This window comes from Taudactylus pleione, unplaced genomic scaffold (genome assembly GCF_031769625.1).
Source record: "Taudactylus pleione unplaced genomic scaffold, aTauple2 ptg000757l, whole genome shotgun sequence".
Classification (NCBI taxonomy): Eukaryota; Metazoa; Chordata; class Amphibia; order Anura; family Myobatrachidae; genus Taudactylus; species Taudactylus pleione.
The window spans coordinates 3,096,948-3,124,157 of NW_028285159.1; the positions used below are offsets into that span (position 1 = coordinate 3,096,948).

General features: G+C 46.3%; 1 protein-coding gene across 5 annotated transcripts in view; it reads left to right on the plus strand.

The window, feature by feature from the left end:
• CNTLN (centlein) overlaps positions 1-27,210 on the plus strand; it is a 505,942-nt gene that overhangs the window by 57,589 nt on the left and 421,143 nt on the right. For 2 of the 5 annotated variants that reach the window (XM_088457335.1, XM_088457339.1), the window contains exons 1-2: positions 981-1,178; positions 3,093-3,198. In XM_088457335.1, the coding sequence (XP_088313461.1) occupies positions 3,112-3,198 (87 nt within the window). In that variant the 5' untranslated portion in view covers positions 981-1,178; positions 3,093-3,111. Of the gene's footprint in view, positions 1-980; positions 1,179-3,083; positions 3,199-27,210 lie in introns of those variants that run through there. The other 3 variants (XM_088457338.1, XM_088457337.1, XM_088457336.1) reach the window with 2 other exon arrangements.

Genomic DNA, 27,210 nt, shown 5'->3' on the forward strand with positions numbered 1-27,210 from the left:
TGTTTTTATGTAAAGACTTTGAGAATTTTTTTTTAACATCTTATTAATTAGTATTTTTTTATTAGCATGTAAAACTAAATCCCAAACTAGCACACCTGCAAATCAATAAGTTAACCCTTACCGCACTGGTCCAATATTGCCATATTTTTTTTTAAAAAAGGCAACAGCTAAGAAGACAGTTAATTTATTAACTTAATGCTGTGGCTAGGGATGTGGGAAACCTTATAGAAATAAGGAGATAATCAGTGAACAATTATTTTTTTTATTAATATAAACTATTCTAGCAGTCAAGGAAAGGCAGACAGTTCTCACCATGTTTTCTTGTTATAGCTCCATTATAGTGGTTGAAGGCAGGCACTAGCTATGCCCTCAATGTATAGCCACACCTATAGCACAAACCACACCCACATAACATTGGTCATGCCCACACATCACTAGTCTAGTCACACTGCCGCGGCGCCTTGTCATCACCCCTGCAGCGGCACACAATAGGCCCTTCATAAATTTCTGCTCCAGGCCCATGTGGACATTAATCTGGTACTGCCAGTGAGAGCTCACGATGCGTATGGCTTCACAGTGGGCAATTTATGAACGTCCCTCCCACGGCTTTCAAACGCACTGGCACGCAGTCCCGATCGCAGGGAGGCATTCAAGCACTGCATATGCAGTACGCTGAGCCCTTGGACGCAGCTAGGTAAACTGATGCATGCATGAGTCGACGCCTCCTGCTCCATTAACATAATTGCAAGGACGGAATTGCATATCTGCTTGCGTGCGACTTTGCAATTCCGTCCACTAGTAATGAATCACCCGAGACTGGCACAAGCACAACACATCCTCAGAACCAGCCTCCTCCAGCAACATAGCCTACTTCCCGCCCACAAGTAAACGTCCAATCACTGTCCCCGTCTCCTGTGCAAGTATCAGCGTGTGTGGCTGAAAGCTGTGCTGCGATTGGTGTCTGGGGCAGGTGCTGGCGGTTGGCTGGCGGAGGAGAGGCGGGCTGTATGAGCGGGGAAGCGTTGCTGCGTTACTATGAGCGGCCGGCGCAGTGTGTGACTGAGTGTTACATACATATATACTGACTGACTGACTGACTGTGCGGCAGCGGCGTTTCCGGCAGATACTTATTATCACAGTTAACTTACGGCTGTGCCCGTCTGTAGCAGCAACACCAGGTACACATAGCGCAATGTCATCTCCGTCCTTTACTGTGCTGTGTACATTTCTCTCCCGTGTCTCTGCTGTTGTTGGGGGATCAGCTGCGGTGGGCACCGTTGTAATGGGCATACGTGTTGGAAGTCCTCTGGGTCGCCCATGCAAGGGCCCAAAATTATCAGTGGCTCAATACCTTGCTGCTAGCGGCACAAAATAATGTCTGCTTCACTGTGTGATTGCTGCCTCCTACACTTATGTAATATCTCATGTACGAGATCTTATTTCTAATCCCACATTTAGGGGTCAATTCAATTTGGACAGAGGGCCTGATTCAGAGCCGGACGCTATTTGCGCTTGCTCGTTCAGAAAATAGGGGTGGCTATTCAAATGAACCGTTCGCTCTTTGCGGTCTGTTCACGCCTCTATGTCTGAACGAGAGAACAAAACTTGCGGTCGTTTTTTTAAAAAATAGGCCCCCTGGCCGCTCGCATCCTACGTCATGTCCGCTATTTATTAGATTAATCGAGTACATCGACCAGCGTATGAACTGCTCGCTATTCTTGTGGTTGGTTTTTGCTACCACAATTTTGCGAGCAGTTCTGGCTATAAAATAACCCAGTGACGTGGTCAATGATGCTGCTATTTTAATTATGCACACCCTTAAAACGCCTGTTTTGACCTTTAAGCACGCCTGCGTTCGGATCTCCACTCCCCGTTTTCAAGCACCTTCCCCTGTTACCACACACATACGCCTCATTCTGTCACTCAAAATAGCAGGCATTCGCTATTTAGCGAACAAACGATTTCTGACCGCACTGACTGGTTCGCGCATGCGTATAACGATCCGTACGCATGCGCAGTTGGGCAAACATCGCTCGGAGCGAACGAGCGGCCGCTTACGAGCGGCTCTGAATCAGGCCCAGAGTGTATTGGGTCCTGTGGTCCATTTTCCCCTGATAACTTGTGTCCTTCCCCTTTTTTTTTTTTTTGTGCTCACTTTTTGCTCAAAACACATTGTTGCCTTTAATTGTATCCATAATTAATAAATAAAAAAGTAAAATTCAGAAATTTGACATTTTATCTGAACCTCCAATACTTTGCTTCTGGCCACTTACAGTATTTAATATGGCCCTGCTATCGCAGTTTATACTACTATGGTGGTCTGGATGCAGATTCTTCAATCACTTGTCCCAGGCTTGTTTTTATATAGAAAAATCGCACAACTTTGCCACAATGCCTGTGAATCACCATTTCTATTTGAATTTCCTGGGTGCGTGAGTTGTATGCTGTAAGTTCACTTGCAGACTTGCATCTAATTGACTTGACCCCTTACTTTACAACGTATCGTATTATTAAATTATTTTTATGCTAATACTCAATTTCTTTCATAAAAATGTGATGTCTGGAATAGATTGTCAAAAATATATTTGAGTCACCATGCTAACATTGTTAGAACTAAAAATATAGAAGCACATTTTCAGGCACAGATTATTCCCATTTATTGATTTTATATTATACCATATAGAGATTGGGACCTATATATTCTGATCTGCTGCCACTCCCATTACCTACATAAAGTTAGTGGTTAGGTTCAACTCTCCATCCTTGGTAACATATAGCTTGTACATGCTACTGTGATGTTGGTATTGCATTGTTAGATTTGCATTTTGCTTCAGTGAGCTTCTAATGGTTTGCAGACATAACTGTCATGCATAAAGCTCATTCGTTCACATGTAAATATTTTTGATCCATTCATATGAACATCCATGAGTATGAAAGGGTTTTTTTTTTATTCTAATTTGTTGCATTGTCTCAGTTCTCTCTTCCTCCTTTACTCTCTCTAGATATAGATATATTATGGATGTACAGTATATTTTTAATTTAACAATTCAGTTATTGACCCTAGATTATTATTTTATTCGCATGTCCCCAAGTATATGGTAAAGCTGGAAAATGGCTATAAAGCAAAACAGTCAGGAACGCATGCTATTACTGGAGGAAGAAATCAGCAACTTGACTGAAGAATTGTCCCAATGCCAGGTATGCCATGTAAAATCACAACTTCAGTTTAAGCTAACTAGTGACTTATCAGTAGGCAATGTCGCGTTGGACTCATCGACCTGAGTGTGACTTGTAAACTGGAAAAAGTGTGGCGACTGGTCTCATTTTCTTTTTGTGCAGATATGGATAGACAGGTGTATACTTTACTGTCCATTTGACAATGCCGGGTGCAACATTTTTATGAATGGGGTATGTCATAGAAATGTGCATCCCTGTAAAAGTAAAACCATTATTCCAATTAGTGCCTGAACAAAATCCAGAAGTAAAAACTCACCCTGAAATATAGCTTTGACCCTCGAATATTCTATTTCAGATATAAGACCTGGGAAATACACCGGACTTTCAATTTCTCTGGTCTAAAGGCTTATACACATTAGACGATGTGTATGAGCCGATATTGGCAGCGGCGGGCATGGCGACATCGGTAAGTGTATACACACTTGCCGATGTCAGCCATAACGAATGGCGGAAGGGGGGAGTGGGGCCATGCATCGTTAACGATATCCCCAGATTTGGCTGCATGTACAGCTGACTGGGGATATCATTATCGACCCGCTGGAACGCGCATAGTCGATCGTTCAAGGCATGCACACTGGACGATATGAACGATATATCGTTGAACAATATTGTTATTGTTCACTTTTATCGTCCAGTTTATAAAACCTTTAAGTCTGACCCTGGTACAGAAGGGTCGTGGACCCGGGTGGTTTCTATTCACATATAGCAAAAACCCGGGTCGATGCGCGTTCACAGAAAAAAAACCCTGGGTTTTTATTACAGTATATGTGTGAAAGCAGTATTAATGAAGTAATCAGAATAAAGGAGTGGTAGCCAATCTCTGTCCTCGAGAGCTACTAACAGTTCACATTTTCCAGACCTCCTAGCTGGTGCACAGGTATATTCATTACTCACTAACGCATTTTGAATAAATCCACAGGTGGAGCTAATTATTTAATTGTGATTCTTGAGGAGACCTGGAAAAAAAGCACTGTTGGTAGTGCTCGAGGACCAGGGTTGGCTACCCCTGAAATAAGGGAACACTGGAAAAAGAAAAAGCTAGGCGCTTGTGCTGAAAACTGTAAATAAAATATTAAATACAGAACAACAAAATAAACATAAATAAAAATAATGAAAAAGAAGACTCCTGGGAGTAATAGTCAATTAAAAGCACTGACCTGTGAATATATAAGTTCTCTAGTATAGTTTCTAGCAGTTTAGGATTACATAATACAACACAGTATCTTTTAAAATAGTAATCTAAAATGTATCTGGCATTAGGGGCATGGTTAATGTATAAATAGTCCTAGGAGAGTGGAATGTTGTACCTTCCACAATAAAACAGAGTTCAGCAGGGGAATAATAAAATGCAGAGTGCTCCAAGACCTAGAGCATGGTATAATTGAATAGGCCAACAGTAAGTAGCTCACCGTTCCTTAGATTCTAGGTCTGTTTACTGCGGTCTGTAATATTAAATAGTAGCAAACTCAATATGGGAGCAGGAATTTTCTTCACAATCAACCCGGTGTCCAAGTTTGTATTGTCATAGTCAGCGAATGTCTATTTAAAATAGCCTCCATACCTGTGTGGAACTATCAGCCGGCAGCCATAATAGCACAAGACCCTGCTGGCTGTATTCGCACTCCATTACATTGTCCGGCTTAAAATCTTTGCAATGACTGCGAGAAGGCAGCTGGATCTGATTGGGCTGTCTTGCTGTATATAAGATCTGGCGCAGCGGCAAGATCACACATCTTGTGTCACTTGCAACAGTCCATAGATGGTTCCAGGTACACACTCCAAATCGCTGCTACACCCGTGTTCTGGATGCCTTTTGTAAAAGCTGCATGCTGTGACAGCGAAATACGTCCAGGGCATAGGTGTGGCAGCGGTTTGGAGTGTGTACCTCAGCCAATCACAAAGGTAGGTTACAGTTTATCCAAGAAATATTATTTCTTTTCATTTCTGAGTCAACTCTGTACTTACATATCACTATCTATTATTCAGACAAGTACCATACCAGATTTTGCTGACATGAGATTTGCAACAATATAAATGGTACATATTAATTTCCTTCCAGTCATTAACTCACATGTATTGCTATACAGTATAATCTTGTACAAAAAATAGTACAGTTAATCCACAGAGCTAGAGCTAGTCCTTATTAATCTAGTCTATTTATGTTATTTTCCTATTACTTTCACTATATAAAAATAAATATTGGATGTGTAAATAAATTGATAAACTGGAACTTCCCAGCTGCAACATTAGAGATCTTGCACATTACATAATAAAAAACTAGATATAAACAAAACAAAACTCAGACGGTGTAATGGTTAGCGTTACTGCCTCACAGCACTGAGGTCATGGGTTCCCACTACAACCCTGACTGTGTAGAGTTTGTATATTCTCCCTGTGCTTGCGTGGGTTTCCTCCCACAATCCAAAAATATACTGGTAGGTTAATTGGCTCCCAGCAAAATTAACCCTAGTGTGTATGTGTGTGTGCATGTGTTAGGGAACATAGATTGAAAGCTCCACTGAAGCAGGGACTGATGTGAATGGCCAAATATGCTCTATAAAGTGCTGCAGAATATGTGTGCGCTATATAAATAACTGGTAATAAATAATAATAAAACATTGTGGAAATAAGTCTTTCAGATCTGCAGTGGGTAATCACATATAAATTCAATAAAGGTTTATTAATGAAATCATCACTTTACAATAACAAATATACTGGTGTATCTAGATACATTAAAATAAGAGACTTCACAGCTTACTTTAATGTAGACACGGCAATTTCATCTCACTGCATCTCAATAACAGCTTACGCCATGTCACCACAGCCCCCTGCGTCTTACTCCTACCCCCTGTATCTCACCACATCCTCCTGCTTCTCACTACAGTTCCCTGCATTTCACCACAACCCCCTGCTTCTCACCAGTGTTACCACAACCCCCACTGCTGCTGCCCTGCAGCTGGCTGGGGCTTGGCCACTGGGATGTGCTGGGAAGGGCAGGAGGATCATGGATGAGGGATTTGAATTGCAGCTACCGTAAGTGTTATCAGCAGCATGTCTCCGGTGATGGGACACCTGTGCATATTTCTGCATATGGCGATGAGCAATGTCCTTTTTGCACAATGCACTCTGTACTTCCTGAGCTTTCTGTTGAGCTTCCTTGCAGTGGTGCCCTATCTGAGAACAGCGCAGACTTCCATGGGAGGTGAGACTTCCAGGGGTGACAATAGTGGGGGGGGGGGGGGCAGTGGTACTAATTGCCCGGGCTTGTTGGAGGAGCCCGTCCGGCGCCGCCTCCCCTCCCACTTGCCTGTCAGTTGCCCAGCACACGCTGCTGTATGCTGGGCTGCAGTTGGAGAATATGGAGACTGCTCACTCTTGCCACTGAGCAGCAGCAGTCTCCTCTCCTCTGCCTGTTGGGTCCTGTGGGGGGGGGGGGAGGGGGAGGGGGAGGGGGAGGTGGGAGTGATCACATGGTCTCTCTTCTGGATTTGCATCTGGCTGAGTGGGCCCCCCTCACCAGGGTGCAATTTCTTTTGTAAGGGTGCGTGGCCATCCCTCCAGCAATTAGGCCATGCCCCCTCGATATTAATAGGGCCCGCGCTGGAGAGGGAGCACTTCATGGTGGAGGAGTGTTGGCTGGATTCCGCCTGCAGGTTCAGCGTAGGGATGGACATCGGAATCCAGTGGTTACTATTACTAACCATCGATGTTTTTGTTCTGACGGTAGTGTTTTTACCATTTAATGGTAGTGGTCCGATGTTTAACATCATTGAATGGAAATCATTTTATGGTGTTCCGAAGGTTATTTTTATTAAATTCCTGATAGCTACGTCTGCCCTGGCATCTTACTGGCTACTGTAACTGCATTAGGACATCTTCATGGGTTCTTTGGAAGCTGTCTCTCACTCTCTGGGCCTGATTCAGTTTCGGGAATAGAGGGCCTGAATCAACAAGTAACGCAGTTGCTAATATGCACGCAATCGGCTGATTGTTTCGTGCTGCGCATGCGTTTGCATCGTAGTACGCATGCGCGAAACAGCCACTGCGATCGCAGTGAATACGCAGACCCAGAGTGCCGTTTGTGGGTGCTGATGGGGGGTGGTCGGAGAAATGTAGGCGTACCAGTGCGTTTGAATGCCGTTGCATGTACTTGCATAAATTATCCACTACGATGCCCTATACAACCTGAGGCCTGATAGCGTGCAATGAAGTTAGCAATTTCTGAGTAAGCTCAGAGCTTGTGCAAGTGTGCGTTAGGCTGTGATGGTACTCAATTGTACAGATGTTTTCGCAGTCTTGCTAAACATTACGGATGTGTGCAAGGTAAAGTGGATGTAGTGCAGCGGCGGCATTGCGATCACAATGAATTGGCATACTATTGCAGTTGAACTGTGTGCGTAATCGCTATTGCCTTCGCAGTTGTGTTCCGTATTGAAGTTGGCCCAGAGTAAGATAGAGCAGGTAATGCTGGCCATACACCAGACCAGCTTTCCTCCAACCCTCCAACTAGTTGGTTGGTTGGAATGAAAATCCAGTAATGCATGGGAGCAAATGACAATCAGCCATTTGCTTCCAAACACCAGGAAACACGAAAAAAGGTCATTAAGGCAAGTTGGTTAAATCTGTCTGATTTAAAAAGCTTGTCTGAACAATAGCTTTCGTCCGTTTTACGGCGCTTGTAAGCAAATATTATGATATGCTGGGAGCGGTGACACATCGAAACAAGCTGACCTGCTTTCTTTGAGGGAGCACTTTTACTTCCAAAATTATTTTTATTAGGACTATATCAATATATAAATAGGGGAAGGATACAGAAAGAAAAAAAAATTAGAGGGAATATAAACAATAAGCCATATAGGGTACAAACAGCATCAGAAAACGTCTACATGTTGAACTTCAGTAATTATAGCAATAAATGGCAACACATTAGTCCATCGCAAAAATACATTGAAATTTGATCCACAGATAAAAAAAGAAACCAATAAATTAATCGGGTAAAGACAGTCTCCTACACGCCTCTCTGGCATCCCTGATGATGGAATGTTTATTAGCCCAGTACTCACTCCACGAAAACTAACAAATTAAGGGGTTTGATGCTGAAGATGAGTACTGGCAACCTGCCATCTCAAATTCAGTGTGCCTGTACTCTGGCTTCTATCGTGACTAGCTGTGGGATAACCCCCGATCACCAATGATGTGCTATTAACCACCTGGCATGGTCGTATCAGATACGACTATACCAGACTGGGCTTTCCCTGACATGGTCGTTTCTGATACGACCAGTCAGAAAAGCTCTGTGGGCGGCTGCTGGAAAATAATTTTCTAGCAGCCGCCAATCACAGAGGGACCGCCTGGTCTCTCTGCACACTGACCCTCCCTGTGGGCCGATCACTGCTAGAGAGCCCAGCGCCGGCGCACCCACCCCCCGGTGGCTACCAAGAGGACAGGGCAGAGAAGGCAGCGCTGTCCTTCTCTCCCTCCTCCTCCTCCTCCAGCTAGCCAGGTGTATTTTGGATATTGGAATTAGTGGCGTAACTAGGGCAGGGCGAGCAGGGTGCGTGCCATGGGCGCAGTGGGACCGGTCCGGCCTGCCCTAGTTAGCCACCAGTGTAGCGCCGACCGCAGTGAAGTGCAGTCGGCGCTACACATTTACACAGGACCGGCGCTAGGCTTCCAGCGCCGGTCCTGTGCTGCACACCTGAGCCCGTTCCCTCCCCCTGAGCACTTGCCCAATAGCGCCAGGAGGCGGGCTTAGGCTGTGCATAACACACGCATCGCCGCCAGTGTGTTAAACAGCAGCCAATGAGAGTCAGATAGACTCTCATTGACTGCTGCGGCACCCACTGCAAGAGCCGGACTTCCGTCCGTCTCCTGCAGTGGGTAATGGGAGAGACGTCATGACATCATGACGTCTCTCCCATTATGCTGAGCGCGCCAGCCTGGGAGGACTGGCGGGCGGCGGCGGCGGGAGAGGTGTCGCGGTCCGGAGCAGCAGCGTGGATTCAGGTAAGTATGTTTTTATATATATTTTTTTTAAAAACTGTCAGCACTACTGGGGGCACAATGGGGGAAGGGGTGGCTACCACTGGGGGGACCTCTACTGGGGTGGGGGTACAACTGGGGGGGGTGGTTACTACTGGGGGCACCATTATTGGAAGGACCTCTACTGGGGGGGGGGGTTTATTACTGGGGGCACCATTATTGGGAGGACCCTACTAGAGGGGGCTATTACAGGGGGCACTTAATCGGGAGGGGGAACCTCAACTGAGGAGGGGGGGGGGGGGACTACTACTGGGGGCATTATAAAAGGGGCCTACTACTTGGGGCACTGCACTGGGGGGACCACAACTGGGGGCAATAACAGGAAGGACCTCTACAGGGACCACTGGATAGGGGGGGGGTCACTACTGGGGGCCTGCATCAGGGGGACCACTACTGGGGGCACTGCATGGGAGGGGGGGCGGGACTACTGCTGGGGGCACTATATAAGGGGCTTACTGCTAGGGGCACTGCGGGGACCACTACAGGGGGCACTAGATAGGGGGGGGATCACTACTTGGGTGCCTGCATAAGGGGGACCACTACTGGGAAAACTGCATGGGGGGGACTACTGCTGGGGGCACTATATAAAGGGCACTGCATGGGGGGGACTACTACTGGGGGCACTATATAAAGGGCACTGCATAAGGGGATACCACTACTGGGTACACTGCATTGTGGGGACTGCTACTGGGGGCACTACATAGGGCAATGCATTTGGGGGGACCACTACTGGGGGCACTGAGTAAGGGGAACTAATTGGGGGCTGTATAAGGGGGACCACTACTGGGGATACTGTATAAGGGGCACTACTATGGGCCTGCATAAGAGGGACCACAACTGCATACTGGGGGTACTGTATAAGTGGTTAAGGTGCATAAGGACAGGAATGTTCAGCATGAAAATAAAGGGGTGTGTCATGTTGACACGCCCATTTTTTTCCCACGCGCGCGTTCAGTGCACGCACATATCGGGATGTTTGGGGGGGGGGCTCTCCCTTTTCAAATTTGCTCTGGGCTCCAAATACCCTAGTTACGCCACTGATTGGAATATTCTGTATTTTGGAATATTTGCATACCATAATGAGATACCTTGGGAATGGGACCCAAATCTAAACACAGAATGCATTTATGTATTATATACACCTTATACACACAGCCTGAAGGTTCTTTTATACTATATTTTAATAATATTGTTCTTTAAACAAAGTTTGTGTACATTGAACCATTAGAAAGCAAAGGTTTCACTTTCTCAGTCATGCTAAAAATATTCCGTATTGCGGAATATTCCGTATTTCTGAATATTTGGATATGGGGGACTCAAACATGACACAGGACCAGTACTTCTCGCCATAATAGCAGCATCATGTGGTGTCTACATCAGAAAGTAAAAGTGCAGCCGCATTCTGCTTGAATATGATCTTTATGAAATATGGAGGGCAAAAAATCCCACTGTAAGGGACTATACATTTTATTCCCATGTCCATCATTCATACTCCGGTATTGACTTCGCTTTATCTGATAAACGGACACTTCAACCAATTAAAAAAGCTGTTATTCAGCCCAAAGTTTGGTCAGACCATTTAGCACTTAGTCTACTTTGGGAGGCAGGGGTCCATAACGTCCCACCTATTTCTTGGCGCTTGGGGGATAATTTGCCTGATTTGGAATCTAAACAAAACATTTCTCAATCTCTATCAATGTATTTGGAGACTAACTCCCCAGGGGATAAGTCTCAATTAAATTTTTGGTGTGCTCTAATGACAGTAGTGTGAGGATCTGCAATCCAATCTGCGGCCCGCCTCCGGAGGAATGTACTTAAACGTCAGGCTGATTTAGAACTGTGGTTGGCGGATTTTGAGACCAAACAAACATTCCCCTCAGAACCCTGGGCTCTCGTGAAATCCGTAAACTTCGGGAGGAGTGGAATATAATAGCGTTGCAGGAAGTTCATAGAACAATTTTTAGGTTGAACCAAAAATGTTATGTTCAAGGGGATAGAGCAGGCCGTATGTTGGCATGTAAATTGAGGGGGAAACTTGCGAGGGAGAGAATTCGTACAGTCTTCAACCCGGTGGGGGGCTAAAGTGACGGATCCTAAAGACATAGCGGCAGCATTTGCAGAATATTACATCACAGTCCTGTAGGCTTCCCAGATGGGGGTCCTGTGGAAGTGGCTGCATGTGTTAACAGGCATTGCGCCTGCTCTGACACTATACCATCAGCGTGCGGATGTTGTCGGCATCCCGGGGGTTAATAGCATGCCAGGGGAGCGGGCCTTCCCTGTACTTCACAGCTGGCCCCTCCCCCGCTGCACTGCACGCCTTTCCACTGCGGTCTGGCGGTTGCAGGCAGCTCTCCTCCCTCAGACATGCTCCCTACGAGTCCGGGCGCCATTTTATATGTGCTGAAGCGCTGGTTTCACCGGCAGTTGCGGTGCCTGGGCCCCCCTACATACCTCTCCTCTAAGCAGGTCAGTAGGTCAGTGTATGTGGCACTTATTCCTACTAGACACAAGGTCTAGCTAGTTGATGATAGTGCAGGTTTTTCCTGGCATTGTATGTGTCTGTGCTAGCGATGTCTGCCTGTATTTCTCTTTCAGCCATTTTATCTGTCCCTGTTCACAGTTCAAACGATTATTGTACTGAGGAGTTTGAGACATACATTTATAATGTCTGGCAGTGAGTCTGGTCAAACTGATCTACCCCTCACACAGTCCTGCAACAGATGTTTGGCTGGAATAAGAGAGGGAGAGATTATTGTGGGAAGATTGTGCACCAGGAATGCAGGATTACCTGCTGGGCCCAGCTCTTCTCAAGAGCCTACATGGGCTTGCTTTGCTCAAGCACTAAATACCCTGATGGGTCGGCTTGCTGAACCACCAGTGACCCCCATCATTGGGGTACACTCCGCAGCTTGCTATGCCATCTGCGTCACAGGGGACCCACAGACAGTTCGCTGTTGCTCATAGTATGCCTTTACAACCTACTCCCTACCAGTCTGAACCTGTGTGGGTTAATACACTCTCCAATACGGTGCAAAACCTGACGGAGGTGTTACAGGGGGAGCCTTTCCAATGTTCTGTTAGTACGTAGACTGGGAAGACAGTATCTCTTTCCTATCAGGATGATGTGTCGACTGATGATGGGGAAATACAGGACTTATCTGAATCTGAGCTCCCTCTAAAAGAGGCGGAGCCCAAGTCCAAAATATATGTGCACGGCATCATCTGTGCGGTCCGTGTGGCCATGGATATTGGGGATGAGGATACCCCAGCAGCCAAATCCAAACATGCTTACTTTAAAGAAGTTAAAAGTTCAGCGACAGCTTTTCCACTGTCTGATCAGCTGGTTGAACACTTGGAAGAAGCATGGAAAACTCCAAGCAGGAGATTTCAGCCACAGAAGAGATTGGAGACCACTTATCCGTTCGAGGAGAAGTATTTCTCTAAATGGGAAACTCCACCTCAGGTGGATTCTCATATTACGCGCCTTGTCAAAAGTGCAACACTCCCTATGCCTTCCATGTCATCATTAAAGGATGTCACGGACAGGAAGGTGGAAATATGCTTAAAGTCCATTTATTCAGGGGGAGTGGCTAGGCCAGCTATGGCTATTTGCTGGGTGGCCAGGGCAATGGAGCGTTGGGCTAATGCCCTGGAGGCGTCCTTGCCTGTAGAAACAACCAGTGAACAAGTGGAACTGGTAGGTTTCCTCAGAGATTCAGCCACATATGTGAATGAGGCTGCTCTGGATGTTAGTATGCTAACATCCTGCATTTCATCGGCTGCAGTGTTGGCTAGACGCTCTCTCTGGTTGCAATCTTGGAGGGCGGATGTTGAGTCCAAGAAAGGGTTAGAAGGTTTACCCTTTAATGGCCAGGTACTTTTTGGTCCAGATTTGGACAAAATTGTGGACACTTTGGCGGCTGCCAAGTCTGCCTGTTTACCTTTGGCCCCATTACTCTCGAGTTCTGGAACTCAGTCATTTTGGACTTTCGGCCCTCAGAGTAAGGCCAAGGCTCAGTCCTTTCCCAGACCGTCTGGAACTAAGAAAGTCACAAAGCCCAAAAAGCAGGCCTGGAATGCTAGGCGTCCAGCTGCCAAGCCCGGGGCTAAACCTTCAGCCTGACTGGATGGGCCTCTCCTTGGGGGACCCCAAGGTGAGAGGCCGACTTCTTCAGTTCGCCCAGTGTTGGTGTCATACCACAACAGACACTTGGGTAAGGGAAGTGGTCTCTCAAGGGTATGCCCTTTCGTTCCAAAACAGACCTCCACAGGACAACAGATGGATCAGGAAAAGGCATTGGAACTGGAGAGAGTGGTTCGATCTATGCTCCTGCAGGGAGTTATAGTTCCAGTACCTATTCCCCAGAGGGGAACGGGGTATTATTCCACTCTTTTTGGCTCCAAAACTGAATGGTACATACAGTCCTATCCTGAATCTCAAGTTCCTCCGAACACCCCGGTTCAAGATGGAAACCCTGCGGTCAATTATACTGGCTATGGAAGCTGGGGATTTTATGGTGTCTCTGGACATACAGGATGCCTACCTGCACGTCCCGATAGCTTCGGCTCACCAGAAGTATACCTCAGGTTCGCAGTTACATCAACACTTCCAGTTTCAGGCCCTGCCGTTTGAACTGTCCACGGCACCCAGGGTGTTTATCAAACTTATGGTGGCCCGACTGCGGCTGCAGTGGATCCGTCTATTACCCTACCTGGATGACTTGCTATTGCTGGCCAGGTCTCTGGAATTGCTTCTTCAGCATCTGCAACTGACAATGACAGTACTACAAAGCCACGGTTGGTTGATCAACTGGAAGAAGTCCTCACTGACGCCCTCACAGAGGATGCTATATCTCGGGGCTTTGTCGGATTCTCAACAACAGAGGATTTTCTTAACCAGGCACAAGATAACCACGCTGCAGCAGCGGGTTCGCAGCTGCCTGTGCAGTCGCCGCATGTCGATCCACTCGGCAATGCAGTTGCTGGGCTCCATGGTGTCGACCTTCGACATGGTGGAGTATGGCCAATTCCATTCCAGGCCTCTACAGACACTGATCCTGTCCAGATGGGATGGATCTCCATGCCCTATAAGAAAGCAGATGTTGGTACTGTCTCCAGAGTTAAGTCTGTTTCTGACTTGGTGGCTTCATACAAGTCACCTTACCAAGGGCCGCCCCTTTTGGATTCCAGAGTGGGTCCCGGGGCAGGGGTGCAGTGACAGGTCCACACTTCTTCCAAGGAAGGTGGACAATGGAGGAGTCCATGCTGCCAATAAATATATTGGAACTAAGGGCGGTTCTAAGGGCTCTTCAAAAGGCACGGCTCATACATCAGGGGAATCCCGTGCAAGTCCAGTCAGACAACACCACCACAGTGGCCTACATAAACCGCCAAGGAGGCACTCGAAGTCCGGCGGCACTAGTAGAAGTGTCCTGCATTCTGACTTGGGCGGAGGTGAATCTCCCAGCCATATCAGCGGTGTTTATTCCGGGTGTCCTAAACTGGGAAGTGGACTTCCTAAGCCGTCACGACGTACTCCCAGGGAAATGGTCATCAGGAAGTATTTCAACTTCTCGTAAACAAGTGGGGCCTTCCCGAAATAGATCTGATGGCATCTCTGCACAACCACAAGCTGCCAAGGTACGGATCCAGGACAATGATGTGGACGCCTTGTCGGTCAAATGGACCTTCCGGTTTGTGTACCTGTTCCCTTCATTCTTCCTTCTACCACGGGTAATCCGAAAGTTCAAACAGGAAGGAGGTCTGATGCTGCTGGTAGCTCCAGCATGGCCCAGACGTCACTGGTATGCAGATCTTCAGAGTCTGTCAATAGACACTCCGATGCTGTTGCCACAGCGTCCGGACCTATTATCGCAAGGTCCTTGCCTCTACCCGGACCGGAGTCGTTTGTCTTTGACGGCGTGGCTCTTGAGACTGCCCTCTTGAGTTCCAGGGGTTTCTCTAGCTCGGTGGTCAACACCATGCTCAGAGCTCGCAAGCCTGCTTCTGCGAGAATTTATTACAGAGTGTGGCACACTTTCTTTGAATGGTGTCGCCCCAGAGGTTATAATCCACAAACATTTGGATTATCCAGGATTTTAGCATTTCTACAGGCGGTCTTAGATCACTGTCTTCGCTTTGCTTCTCTGAAGGTGCAGGTTTCTGCCCTGTCAGTACTGTTTCACTGTAGGTTTACTACCTTCCCGATGTACATACCTTTTTGCAAGGGGTGCTTCGCATCCAACCTCCTTTTATCTCACCAGTGGCTCCGTGGGATCTGACTGTGGTCCTTAGGGCTCTACAAGGACCGCCATTTGAACCACTGGGCTCAGTGGATTTAAAATGGCTTACTATTAAAACTGTATTTCTTCTGGCCATTGCTTCGGCCAGAAGGGTATCAGATTTGGGGGCTCCTTCTTGTCGTCCCCCCTTTCTGACTTTTCATCGGGACGGTGTGTTCTTCGTACTTGCCCTGGTTTCCTTCCTAAGGTGGTATCCAGCTTCCACATTAATGAGGAAATTGTAGTGCCAGCCTTTAACTCCCCAGACCTCTCAGCTGGTGAGTCCTCCTTGGATGTGGTACGGGCTCTAAAGACCTATGTGGACCATACCAACTCATTTCGGAAGTCGGACTCGTTGTTTGTCCTTTTTGGTTTCCGAAAGAAAGGATGGCCTGCCACTAAGCAGACGTTGGCAGCCTGGCAATATCAGAGGCTTACATTCATGAGGGCCTTCTTGTTCCGTCCTTTGTCAAAGTTCACTCTACTCGGTCTGTGGGTCCCTCGTGGGCAGCTCGTCGTGGTGCCTCAGCTGTTCAGCTGTGTAAGGCAGCCACTTGGTCTACTGTCCATACATTCCTAAGGTATTATGCATTCGATACCTTTGCCTCTCAGGATGCCTCCTTCGGGCGGCAGATTCTCCTCTCTGCACAGGAGCGTCCCCACCCTTAAGGAGACTGCTTTGGGACATCCCCAAGGTCTCCTGTGGAGCTCTATGGACCCTGCAGTAAAAAATAAGAGATATGGTAAGACCTTACCTTTGTTATCTATATTTCTACGATGTCCATAGGGATCCACAGGACTCCCACCCTGTCGCACCTGTGCTGCAGTTGGGCTGTGTTCTAGTCACCTTTTTCAGTCTCCTTCTGTATGTGAGAGTGTGATACTTGTGTGTTTCAGAAATTCTTCCTTTTCTCTTCTCCTCCTCCAGCCATTGGCTTGTTACGAAACTGAGGTGCCCTGGCTTGGGGGCAGGGTATAGGAGAGGGGCCCGGTGCATCCTGGGAGCACAAGTTTAACTATTGAGGTGCCAGAGACTGATGTCATCGCCTGTACCCCAAGGTCTCCTGTGGATCCCTATGGACTTTGTAGAAATAGAAATAACAAAGGTAATGTCTTACCATATCTTCTATTATAGCCATGTAAAAAAAAGTCACTCAAGTATTTCAATAATACAACTGCAGTCTCAATAATGCCATCATTGAGACTGCAGTTGTATTATTGAAATCCTTGAGTGACTCTTTCATGTCTACGGGCAGGAACCACTGAGGGCAACAGGCTAAAGTTTCAAGCAATGTAATATAAATAAGAAAAAAAATATATATATATAATATATATAATAATGCGATAATGGTCCGGCACTCATATTTAGCAACCAGCAAAGACGGCTGCAGTGCCATTCCCAACAGTGTATGTAACGTGAGAAATATCGGAAGGCAGTCCAGGAGATTCTGTAAATGACCAAACTGCTACAAACTTGTAGTCAACGTTTTGGAGTGACCTCCTTTATCAAGACTGTAGCAGTTTGATAATTTACAGAGTCTCCTGGAGTGCCTTCCGCTATTTCTCGTGTATGTATGTAGATAGATATATATAGCGGAATGGCAAAACTTACTGCCTGCTGTTGTCCAGGAACTTGTTGGGCGTTCTCCAAGAAGGGTGTCTGCAGTAATCACTGCACGTGGTGGACCTACAAAGTACTGACGTCAATAAATTCTGATTGGTTCTTTATCTTTCTCTTAAGCTTTGGTAAATATCTCCCTGTTTGTCATCCTGGTGTGATGATGTCATATGTGTAGGCAGTAAGTGAAAACTTTACCTTAATATTTCTATCTTGTGTTGTAACCGTTTCTGCGTTAATAGGGTGGGGCTGGTAAGCACCATAACCCTCCCTTAGTGGTGCCTAACCCTAACCTCCCCCTGTTGTTGCCTACCCCCCCCCCCCAAGACACCCGGCTAACCTTTGTTCGGTATGCCGGGTGTCGGGATTTCGTTGTGGGGCTAATGATGGGCGTTGGGATTTCGATGCCCATCTTTAGTCCTATGTCGGGATTTCGGCGGCCCGGATACCGGCTGCCGGTAACCTGACTTACATACCCTATAAGATGAAGCTGATTGCTTCCTATGGAAACTATTTGATCTGAAATGCACAGATGGTGGTGGACCTCATTTCATCTGTTTGATCCATTGGTTGTTTCATTTAGCCTTTGTCATTTCCACCTTACAGGGGTTGTAGCAGCACTTCCTGGCATATGTGAGGGTGCTCTTCTTTGGCTGAACAGTGGGAGGATATATTTTATCTGTTCTATTTTTATATGGTTTTAGAAAAATATTTTTTTATTAAGAAGATTATGATGCCTGATTTAACCTGAGAATTTCAAGTTTGGGCGACCCAGGGTCAAGGTAACCTTTTGATGAACGTAACAAGATGTAGTTTGGTGAATACCTTTCCATTATTCGGAAAAGTGTGGGAAGTGATTCTCTGCAACATGAAAAACTGGGATAGAATACAAAAGAAATCTTTCAGTGAATTTTACTCACTGATCTATGGTGAGTGCTATCCATATTGTAGCCGGACGGTCAGTAATCTAAAGGGAGGATGGATTGCTGGTTACTGCGGAAAGAGACTACATAAAGAAATGGATTGGAGTTTGACTCACTGTATATTGCTTATATTTACTGTGACAGCGCTTGTGGACTACTCCAAAATTATTTTTAACTTTTGCACTTATCCACTCTATAGAAGGTTTGATACATTGCTCCATTTACTATATGGTAAATGTTTCCAGGTTTTCTAGCTTTTTAAATAACTCCCCAATAAATAGTGGAAGGCACATCCTATGTCTTGTTGGGTGGTCAAGGCAATTCCTAAAGCTGGGTACACACTTGTCCAATCCATGACAGATCAGACTTCAGATCAGACTTTATACAATCCCATTGCAGACCTGCTTGCAGATTCTACATCCAGTCCTCGCTACTCATTCGTCCAATTTTTAGCAGATACATTTGGCTGTGCAGGAAAAGGGATTTTAATAATGAGGAATTTAATTATAATAGTGAAGAGGTAGAGAATTAATAACCTGATTTTTGGATAGGGACAGGATTTCAGGTTTCCAAAAAAAAAAAACTGTATGGAGTTGCCCCACAGAGGCATAACCAGCCCCGGGCTCTTTGAGCTGGCCCTCCCGCATCGTCCCGCTGCGTCCCTCAGAAGTGGCGGGTGGTGCAGGATCCCACTAGATCCCACACCGCTGCCACGCTAATGGTGCGTTGGGCTGCCGGGACTGTAGATCGGTCTCCAGCTCCAGTCTCTGCAACCTACACATTTCAACATCAGTCAGCGGTCGGGTCTTCTAGTTTTTAAGCATGTTTAAAAACCAGGAGACCGACAGGCAACCAGGATCGGGTGTGCGGGTCGGTCGTCGGCGGCGGGTACACCCTTGTCCTATGTTGGGCTGACCCGTTGATCAGGAGTCAGTCTGTGTACCCAATGGAGTAACTTTCAATTTTGCTCCCCCCTGCCAAAAAAATTCTGGTGGCCCCCCCTTCCCAAAAAAAAAAATTCTTCCCTCCCCCAAAGGAGACCTTTTCTGTGCTTCTTTGGCATGCGCGCTCCCGGAAAAGGTCTGTGCTTTTGGGATACAATATTACATTATGCCACACTAAGTAATGCCCCACACACTGTACGATGTAGGTAATGATCCAATCTAGTTAACGATCTCCCTTGAACTTTCCCCGGCAGCTCCAGGACATGATGAGCAGCACAGGCTGCACGATCTGTCACAAGATCAATCGTGCATGATCTAACGATTTGCATACAGATGCTTGCATGGATCAGGGAGATGCGTGATGCATGCATCTGTGTGTTAAAATGTAAAAAAAAATGGCGTGCACCCCTCCCCCCAAAAGCACAATTAGCCTCGGTCTTTGGAGACCCAGTACTGGTTGCGTTAATACATGGGACAAACTGCGAAGGGGTCCCCTGTATTAAGCACAACCAGCACTAGGCTATTCAGAGCCAGCCATGGTTCCCAAAATACAGCGGACAAAAGACGTGGAGGTCCCCTGTATTTAGCGCAACCAGCACTGGGCTCTGAACCAGTCCTGGTTATGGAAAAACAGGGTGCAAAAAGTGTAGTGGTCCCCCGTATTTTCCATAGCCTGCACCAAACTCTTTCTAGTGGGGGGTGGGGGAGGGCCTAGGCTGATAGCCTGTAGCTATCCACGGCAGCTCTGGAGTGGTGGGTGTCGGGTTGATTTGTACATGGTGCAAATGAAAGAGTTAAAAATATATTTTGCTTTACTCTCTCAACCAATGAGCGCTCAGCACCGAGAATTTTATAGTGAAATCCTGCCGCAGAGCTGTCATTCGGTAAGTACTATCCTTAAAGGACCGCTCTAATGTCCTCTGGTCCCGGTTTTTTTGTTTTGGCTAGCCCGTGGATGCCTACATGGAAAGAAGAGGATGTGATCCATGCATAGGAGTTGGTGAGTATGGAATTTTTGTTTTACAGGTACTTGTGGATTATCTACTTGAAGCAGTGTATGTGATTAGCTACAGAGATACATAGGTGAGTATGTGAGAGTGTGTGCATATGTTTTAATAAACTTTTACATTCACGGTGTGTGTGTACTTTGTTTTAATATTTTTCCTAGGGTGCCCTGGAAAGGGGGTCCCCTTTATTTGATGGGTCCCCCCATCCCAAGGGATCCCAGACCTGTGCTGACTAGCGGTCAGGGGTAATGCTTTGGCCGGGGGACCCGTTGAAAGTGTTCCCCTGGCTGTGGAATTACTCCCCCGCTAGAAAAAGTTTGGTACTGGTTATGGAAAATACAGGGGACCCCTACGTATTTTTGTCCCCTGTAATTCCAAAACAAGAACCGGCTTGGAGCCCGGTGCTGATTGTGCTAAATACAGGGGACCCCTACCTCGTTTGTCCCCTCGGATCTCACTGATCCATCCCTGCATGGCTGACACAGATACCCGCACGGATCCTTGTGGGCATCTGTGTCAGCCATGACATCATTCATCGTGCATACACACGGAACGATGTGTGGCAAATCATGAAAGAGAGGTCGGTGATCTTTCTGCATGTTGAAGAGCTCGTCGACCACGATCAACGACCAGCGGAAGCGAAGCGTACATCGCATCATTATTGTGCCTACACACAACACATTTTTAAATATGTCGTTGCAATCTGTCAAACCGCAATATCGTTTAAAAAATTGTACCGTGGGGGGGGCCTTTAGTAATGCCCCTTACAACACATTATGCCACACAGTAATGCAGTTTACAACACATTATGCCACATACTAATGCCCCTTATAGCACATTGTGCCACACAGTAATGCCCATTACATCCCACCCTGAAAGATCTACCTCACCAACCCTCCTCTCCGCTCCTGCTAGTCTGTCACCTCAGCTCAAGACAGGTTGCACAGTTTATATGTCCCTGTAGAACCAGGTTATCGTGAACATAGGTTATAACCTGTAAACTCTGCTTTTTTCAGGTTAGTGCCCATTAGGCAGTGCACCCTGTAGTAGTACCCCTTATGCAGTGCCCCCTGTAGTTTTGCCCTTTATGCAGTGCTTTCTTTGGTAGTGCCCCAGCACTATTTCCCCCTCCCAGAGCAGAACAGCCCCCACACCCCTGTGCAGTACTTACCTGACCACGCTGGGGACAGCTGGCTCCACGCCGTCAGAGCTCCCGCTAAATGGATCTAACTGAATCCAGCAGCTGTCCAGGCTCCTCACATTGCGGGTGACGTCACCCGCGCACTGCATCACTGGAAATGTTGGCCTCTGAAGCAATCAGAGGCTTCTTTAGCCTCTGATCGTTCCAGAGGCCAGCATTCCACAGTTGCTTTATGCAAGTTGGCCGCGATCTACAGACGGGAGCTCAGTGAGCTACCAGTAGATCGTGATCGACATTTTGCAGTGGCTTAGCAACGGTACCCGCGCTCCTCCCCCTCTTAATCTGGCTCGCGGCGCCTTCAAGCTGCCGTGTGGTTTGCGGGAGCAGTTTCTACGCCACTGTGTATACCCAGCTTAACTAATGAAAGGGTGATGCATTTCTCAGCTATATTACAGAGCAAGTTTGAAATAAATAAACCTGCTATATCTTGTTTTAACTTCTGCACACAGAAGACACTTTTATAATAAAACTAAAGGGCATTTTGTAACTAGACAATTGGTTCTCACCTCACCCAACAGGTCATGTTCTGAGGATTTCTGTCCGTAGAAGCAGGTGGGATAATTACTGACCGAGCAACACAGATACTCACCTGTACATGATTACAGATCTCCACAATATGACCTGTTATACTTGAACCACTGGGCTAGACCATTTTTATTGCTATGCCCCATGTGTTGACTCAAATACCTTCCGTCTGCAAACCATACAAATATTTATTTTAAATAATCATTCCAAGTTTTGTAATCTTCAGAAAGCTCTGTCTAGAGAATTCTGTAAGTGCTTTTATATGAAGATACCTGGCAGATGACATCCACCACAGCAACACACATTTAAATCACTTGGTCCATCAAATAAGATGGATTGAGATCAAAATTCCCCAAGGCAACATTTTCCTGCATACTCAAAATATAATGATTTGGATCTTGAGAACAGTGCTGTGAATCTCTTAACTGGCATCTTAATAACCCAATTTTACCCCCACCCTTCTCTAGTCATCCAATATACATTCCCCTTTTAAAGGGAGTTGCAGCACCATTTATAATTTAAAATAAACAGTGTGTACTATAAAATAAATGGCATTGAAAAAAGTGTTATTATAAAGTATTTTTTGTTTGGTTTCTAAAATGCTTCTTAGCAATGAAAGGGTTAGCGTTGGATGTTATTTTTAGCAAAAGAACAATTATTGTTTTGCAGGCGGTGTTTTGAATTGGATGTTGTACTTTTGTAGAGCATGCCTGAGTACAGTTTCAGCTGCCATAGTTTGCACCTTACAAAGGAATAATGACTATTCTATTGGCAGTGTATTTTTTTTTTTTTTTTTTTTGTACGTTGCATATCCCTGCTTTTTTAGTGTGAACCATTGAGTAAACAGGTAGCCGCCAAAAATCATTACAAAGAACGCCTTTTATTCCTCCATAATCAAATGTGCAAGAAGATGTCTGTGATCTCAATCTTCCAAACTTTCTTTAAACTGCCAGAGCCTGAATAACAATCCAGTCTCAGTGGTACGGCTACATGTCTAAGCGTCCCTCTTTTGTCAGTTTCCATTCCACAGTAACTCCTTCTGTAGCTGCATCCATTATTAATGGGAACAACACAAAGGGAAATTCTTTAAATGGAAATGATGAAAGGGAAATGCTCTCTCATTTATTATAATTCAATATGATGATGTACCTCGTGGATGAACTGGAGCCGCTGGTAGCGAGTGACATATTCACAGTTTGTCTAATAGAATGAGATTTATCTGCAAACTGCCTTGTGTTTATTCCTGTACGCCGATTAAAACTTATTCTTTTGCAAATAAATGTCATTCAGTGAAAGACTTGTGGAACAAGTTCATATTTAAAAATAGTGGTGCATAATAAAATTCCTTTTTAGAAAACAAACTTTTTTTTTTTTTGGTTTGGAAATGAATCACACAATTATTTAAATGAGGCCGGGGTCAACGGTAGCATTCATAGCCTGACATGCACAGTTTAAAATATGCATACATTTATATATATATTTTTTTTTGTTCAAGTTTTGTGAACGAGCAAGTAGAACCTCTTTCAATTCCGTGTTCTTACATAATAAGACATCGCTAACAATTGTGTAGTCCTCAGTAAATCATGCATTTGGCTACGTCTAATCTCGCATATCAAGTAGCGCACACACAACATTTTAATTGTCCTTATTTATCCAACAAGAAATAAGCCCTAAAGAAGCAATGTGTGGAAAAAGTAAAGGCCCCCATACATCAGCAATCTGAAAACCACAATTGAACAATTTGAAGATTTATTGCCCGATCCCAATCTAGCAATCTGCACCCATACACTACAGATCTTTTTCAGTGATTTGCAGATCGATTGCAGCAAACACAGATCTGGCAATCTTGAAAGGCCTATCATTTTACTAGTAACGGTCTGCAAATCTGCTGATCATGTCCATACACTAGCAATCTACAGCCCCAATTCATCTGTGACATCCAACATGTTGGACAATCTGATTAAACCATTCCAATCACTTTTTGGTTGCAATCTGCGATCTGTGAAGCCCATACATTGCAGATTTTTATACACAATCGATTGCAAATTGCACGATTGCTGCAATCCATCTCTGATGTATGGGGGCCTTAAGTTATCCCCATGATTTGGCAGCAGTACATGCAGTAATGGTATATGAGTTTAAATTACTTATGTTAGGACAAAATAAGGTTTAATGCAGCCCCCAGTAGTCCAAATCTCAGAGCTGGTAGAATCTTTTAAGGAGTCAGGAAAATGGGCACCCATTAACATTAATGGAATTGATTCCCAAAAATTAGACAGCAGCACAATTTTTAGGCACATTGGCTTCTAGAATTTGTCTAGTCCTTTTTAGGCTCTGGCAGCTTAAAGAAAGTTTGTAGCATTGAGAATAGAGACGTTAAGTTACTTACACTCTAGTCACAGAGCAAACCCACCTGCGTTATCTTGGGTTCAGCAGGTTCCTCTTTCAGTCGTAGTGGTTACCTTACACACAGATTGCATACAAGTCTTAAAACTAGTGTAATAACAGAAGGAAGAGGGCTGATTGAAAAGTAATGAGACTGATTGATTTTTTTTTTTCATAATCCGATGACCCCACAGGATCTGAACATTTTTTCTTTTTCAAAGTAGCTTCCTTTACATTCACTAAATTTTTTGCAGCGTTTCAACGATTCAAAGACGTGCAGTAAACTGTTTTGTGACATCACTTAGTGTTGCAGCTGTGGCATTTTTCATTTCATCATATGTTGAGAACTTCTTTCTGCACAGTTGTTTTTTCGGGGGTTGGGAATTCCCAGAAATCACAGGACGCGAAGTCTGGCTATATGGAGGGTGTTCCAGTGCTGCCAATGCTACAGCAGCAACCTTTGGTAGGGCGTTGTCTTGGAGCAAAAACCACTGTTTATTCAGCAAATGTGGTCTTTTCTTCCTTTTCCTCCCCATGGCTCCACGCAAAAGGGTTTTCAGGACATTTGCATAGTAGTCACCATTAATTGTCTGCCCTCGGGGAACTCATTACTGTAGGATCATACCGTGCACATCAGAGAACAGCAGAAGCATGACTTTACATGCCAAAGGTATCTCACAGAATTTTTTTTGGTAGAGGAGGATTTGCATGTTTCCATACATTGGACTGTTGTTTGGATTACAGATGATGACAAATCCACGATTCCTCACAATCTGTTAGGAAATCGTGTATCCTTTCCTGACATTCGAACAATGTTCTTGCACGATTCAACTCGTGGTCGCCTCTGCTCTTCTGTGAGATTTCTGGGTACCCACCTGGCAAACACGCAATGCATTTCTACTTCAGGGTCCATAGGGTATCCACAGGATACCTTGGGGTATAGGTGATGACGTCAGGCATCGGGCACCATAGAGTTAAGTTTTCAGCGTCCCAGGATGCACTAGGGTACCCCTCCTATACCCCACCACCGAGCCAAGGCATCTCAGTTTTGTTGGTGCCCAGCTCGGAGTTGGAGAACCTGTTTAGAGGGGGGCTAAGGATAGCCCTTGAAGTTTTCTTCACGGCCGCTGTGGCTGCCCATTTGGAAATACAGCATGGACAGTCACTACTGACGTCCATGCTGTCTTCCCTACACCCCCGCCGGTACCAGAACGCTGGTACTGATCCGGGGATGCTGGTAAGCATCTGGTGTCACAGCTAGCAGTGACCCCAGTTGTTTTGGACCATGGCCGGATTCAAGGGGGCAGCAGGTAAGCAGCAGGGTCCCGCGGTGGGTCCCTGCTGAACACATGGTCCAGAGTCCCCAGGCAGGGGGCTCCCTGGGGACTGGCTGCAGCGTGGAGCCAGGTAACAACCTGCGCTTCCACTAGCCCCCTGGGACAGCGGACCGCAGCTGAGCGGTAGCTATGTCGGCAGTGTTATTTATTGGCACGGCCAATTACTGTCACGGCTCTGGTACAGGAACCGCCCTGGGCTTGTTTCGCCAAAGCGCTTACAACCCTAGTGGGCAAGTTAGCTCCGCAACCTGCGTTTTCACAGATTGGATTGTCCCAGCAGTCAGTGGTATCGTCACCCATGCAGGGTTTCCCTAGACAACTGATGGTACCCCACAGTCTCCCTATTTCCCCTCCCCAGGTCTCTCAGGAGCCTGCGTGGGTTAATTCACTGACAAGTTCTGTACAGCATTTGTCGGACGTGTTACAAGGGGAGTCTGTGTTGCGACCACATAAGCGGCCGGTGGCGTCTCTGTCCGCTCCTTATGAGGATGACGACGTGACGTCCGATGGTGGGGAGATTCTGCATCTATCTGACCAAGAACCTCTCCGTACTAAAGAGTCGGACGGTAAGTCCAAGGTTTATATTCCTGGCCTTATTTGTGCAGTCCGCACAACTTTAGTCATTGAGGATGAAGATCCTCCGGTGTCCAAATCCAAATATGCCTTTTTTAAGGATATTAAGGGTGACGCCACAGTGTTTCCTCTTTCGGGTCAGTTAGTTGACCATTTAGAGGAGGCGTGGAAACACCCTGGTAAACGGTATCAGCCTCAAAGACACTTAGCGGTGGCTTACCCGTTTGCGGATAATTATTGTTTTAAGTGGGAATCCCCTCAGGTGGATTCTCATGTGACACGCCTAGTCCGAAGTGCCACATTGCCCATGTCCTCCTTGAAGGATGCTACGGACCGTAAGGTGGAGATCTGCCTAAAGTCCATTTATTCCCTTGCGGGGGGGACATCCAGACCGGCTATGGCCGTATGTTGGGTAGCCAGAGCTATAGAGCGCTGGGCCGATAGTTTGGAGGCGTCTTTGGATTCCGACTGTTCGGCTGAACAGGCCGAGTTGGTAGGCAATCTCCGGGATTCGGCCACTTACATCAATGAAGCGGCCTTGGATATCAGTACCCTAACTTCTCGGATTTCTTCGGCAGCTGTAGCTGCTCGTCACACCTTATGGTTGCGATCTTGGAAGGCGGACGCTGATTCCAAAAAGGGCTTGGAAGCTTTGCCTTTTAATGGAGAAGTCCTATTTGGTCCGGATCTGGACTAAATTGTAGCCACGCTGGCGGCAGCCAAATCTGCATGTCTGCCGCGGTCCCTTCCAGTTCAGGTACATCGTCCTTTCGGCCTTACAGGGCCCAGGGCAGGCCTAAAGCACAGTCTTTTCCCCGACAGGCTGGCCCCAAGAAATCGGCCAAGCCCCGGAAACAGGCCTGGAGTACCAGACGTCCGGCCCCTAAGACAGATGACATGCCTGCGGCCTGACGGTCCGGGCCTCCCTTTGGGGGATTCCAAAGTGGGAGGCCGCCTGCTGCAGTTTGCCCAGTGTTGGTCGATAACCACGACAGACATTTGGGTTCACAAGGTGGTTTCTCACGGGCATGCCCTCTCCTTTCGGCACAGGCCTCCATCCCGATTCTTCACCACGGGCCTTCCATTAGACCGGAACAAAGCCGTGGAACTGCGGAAGGTTTTGCACACTATGCT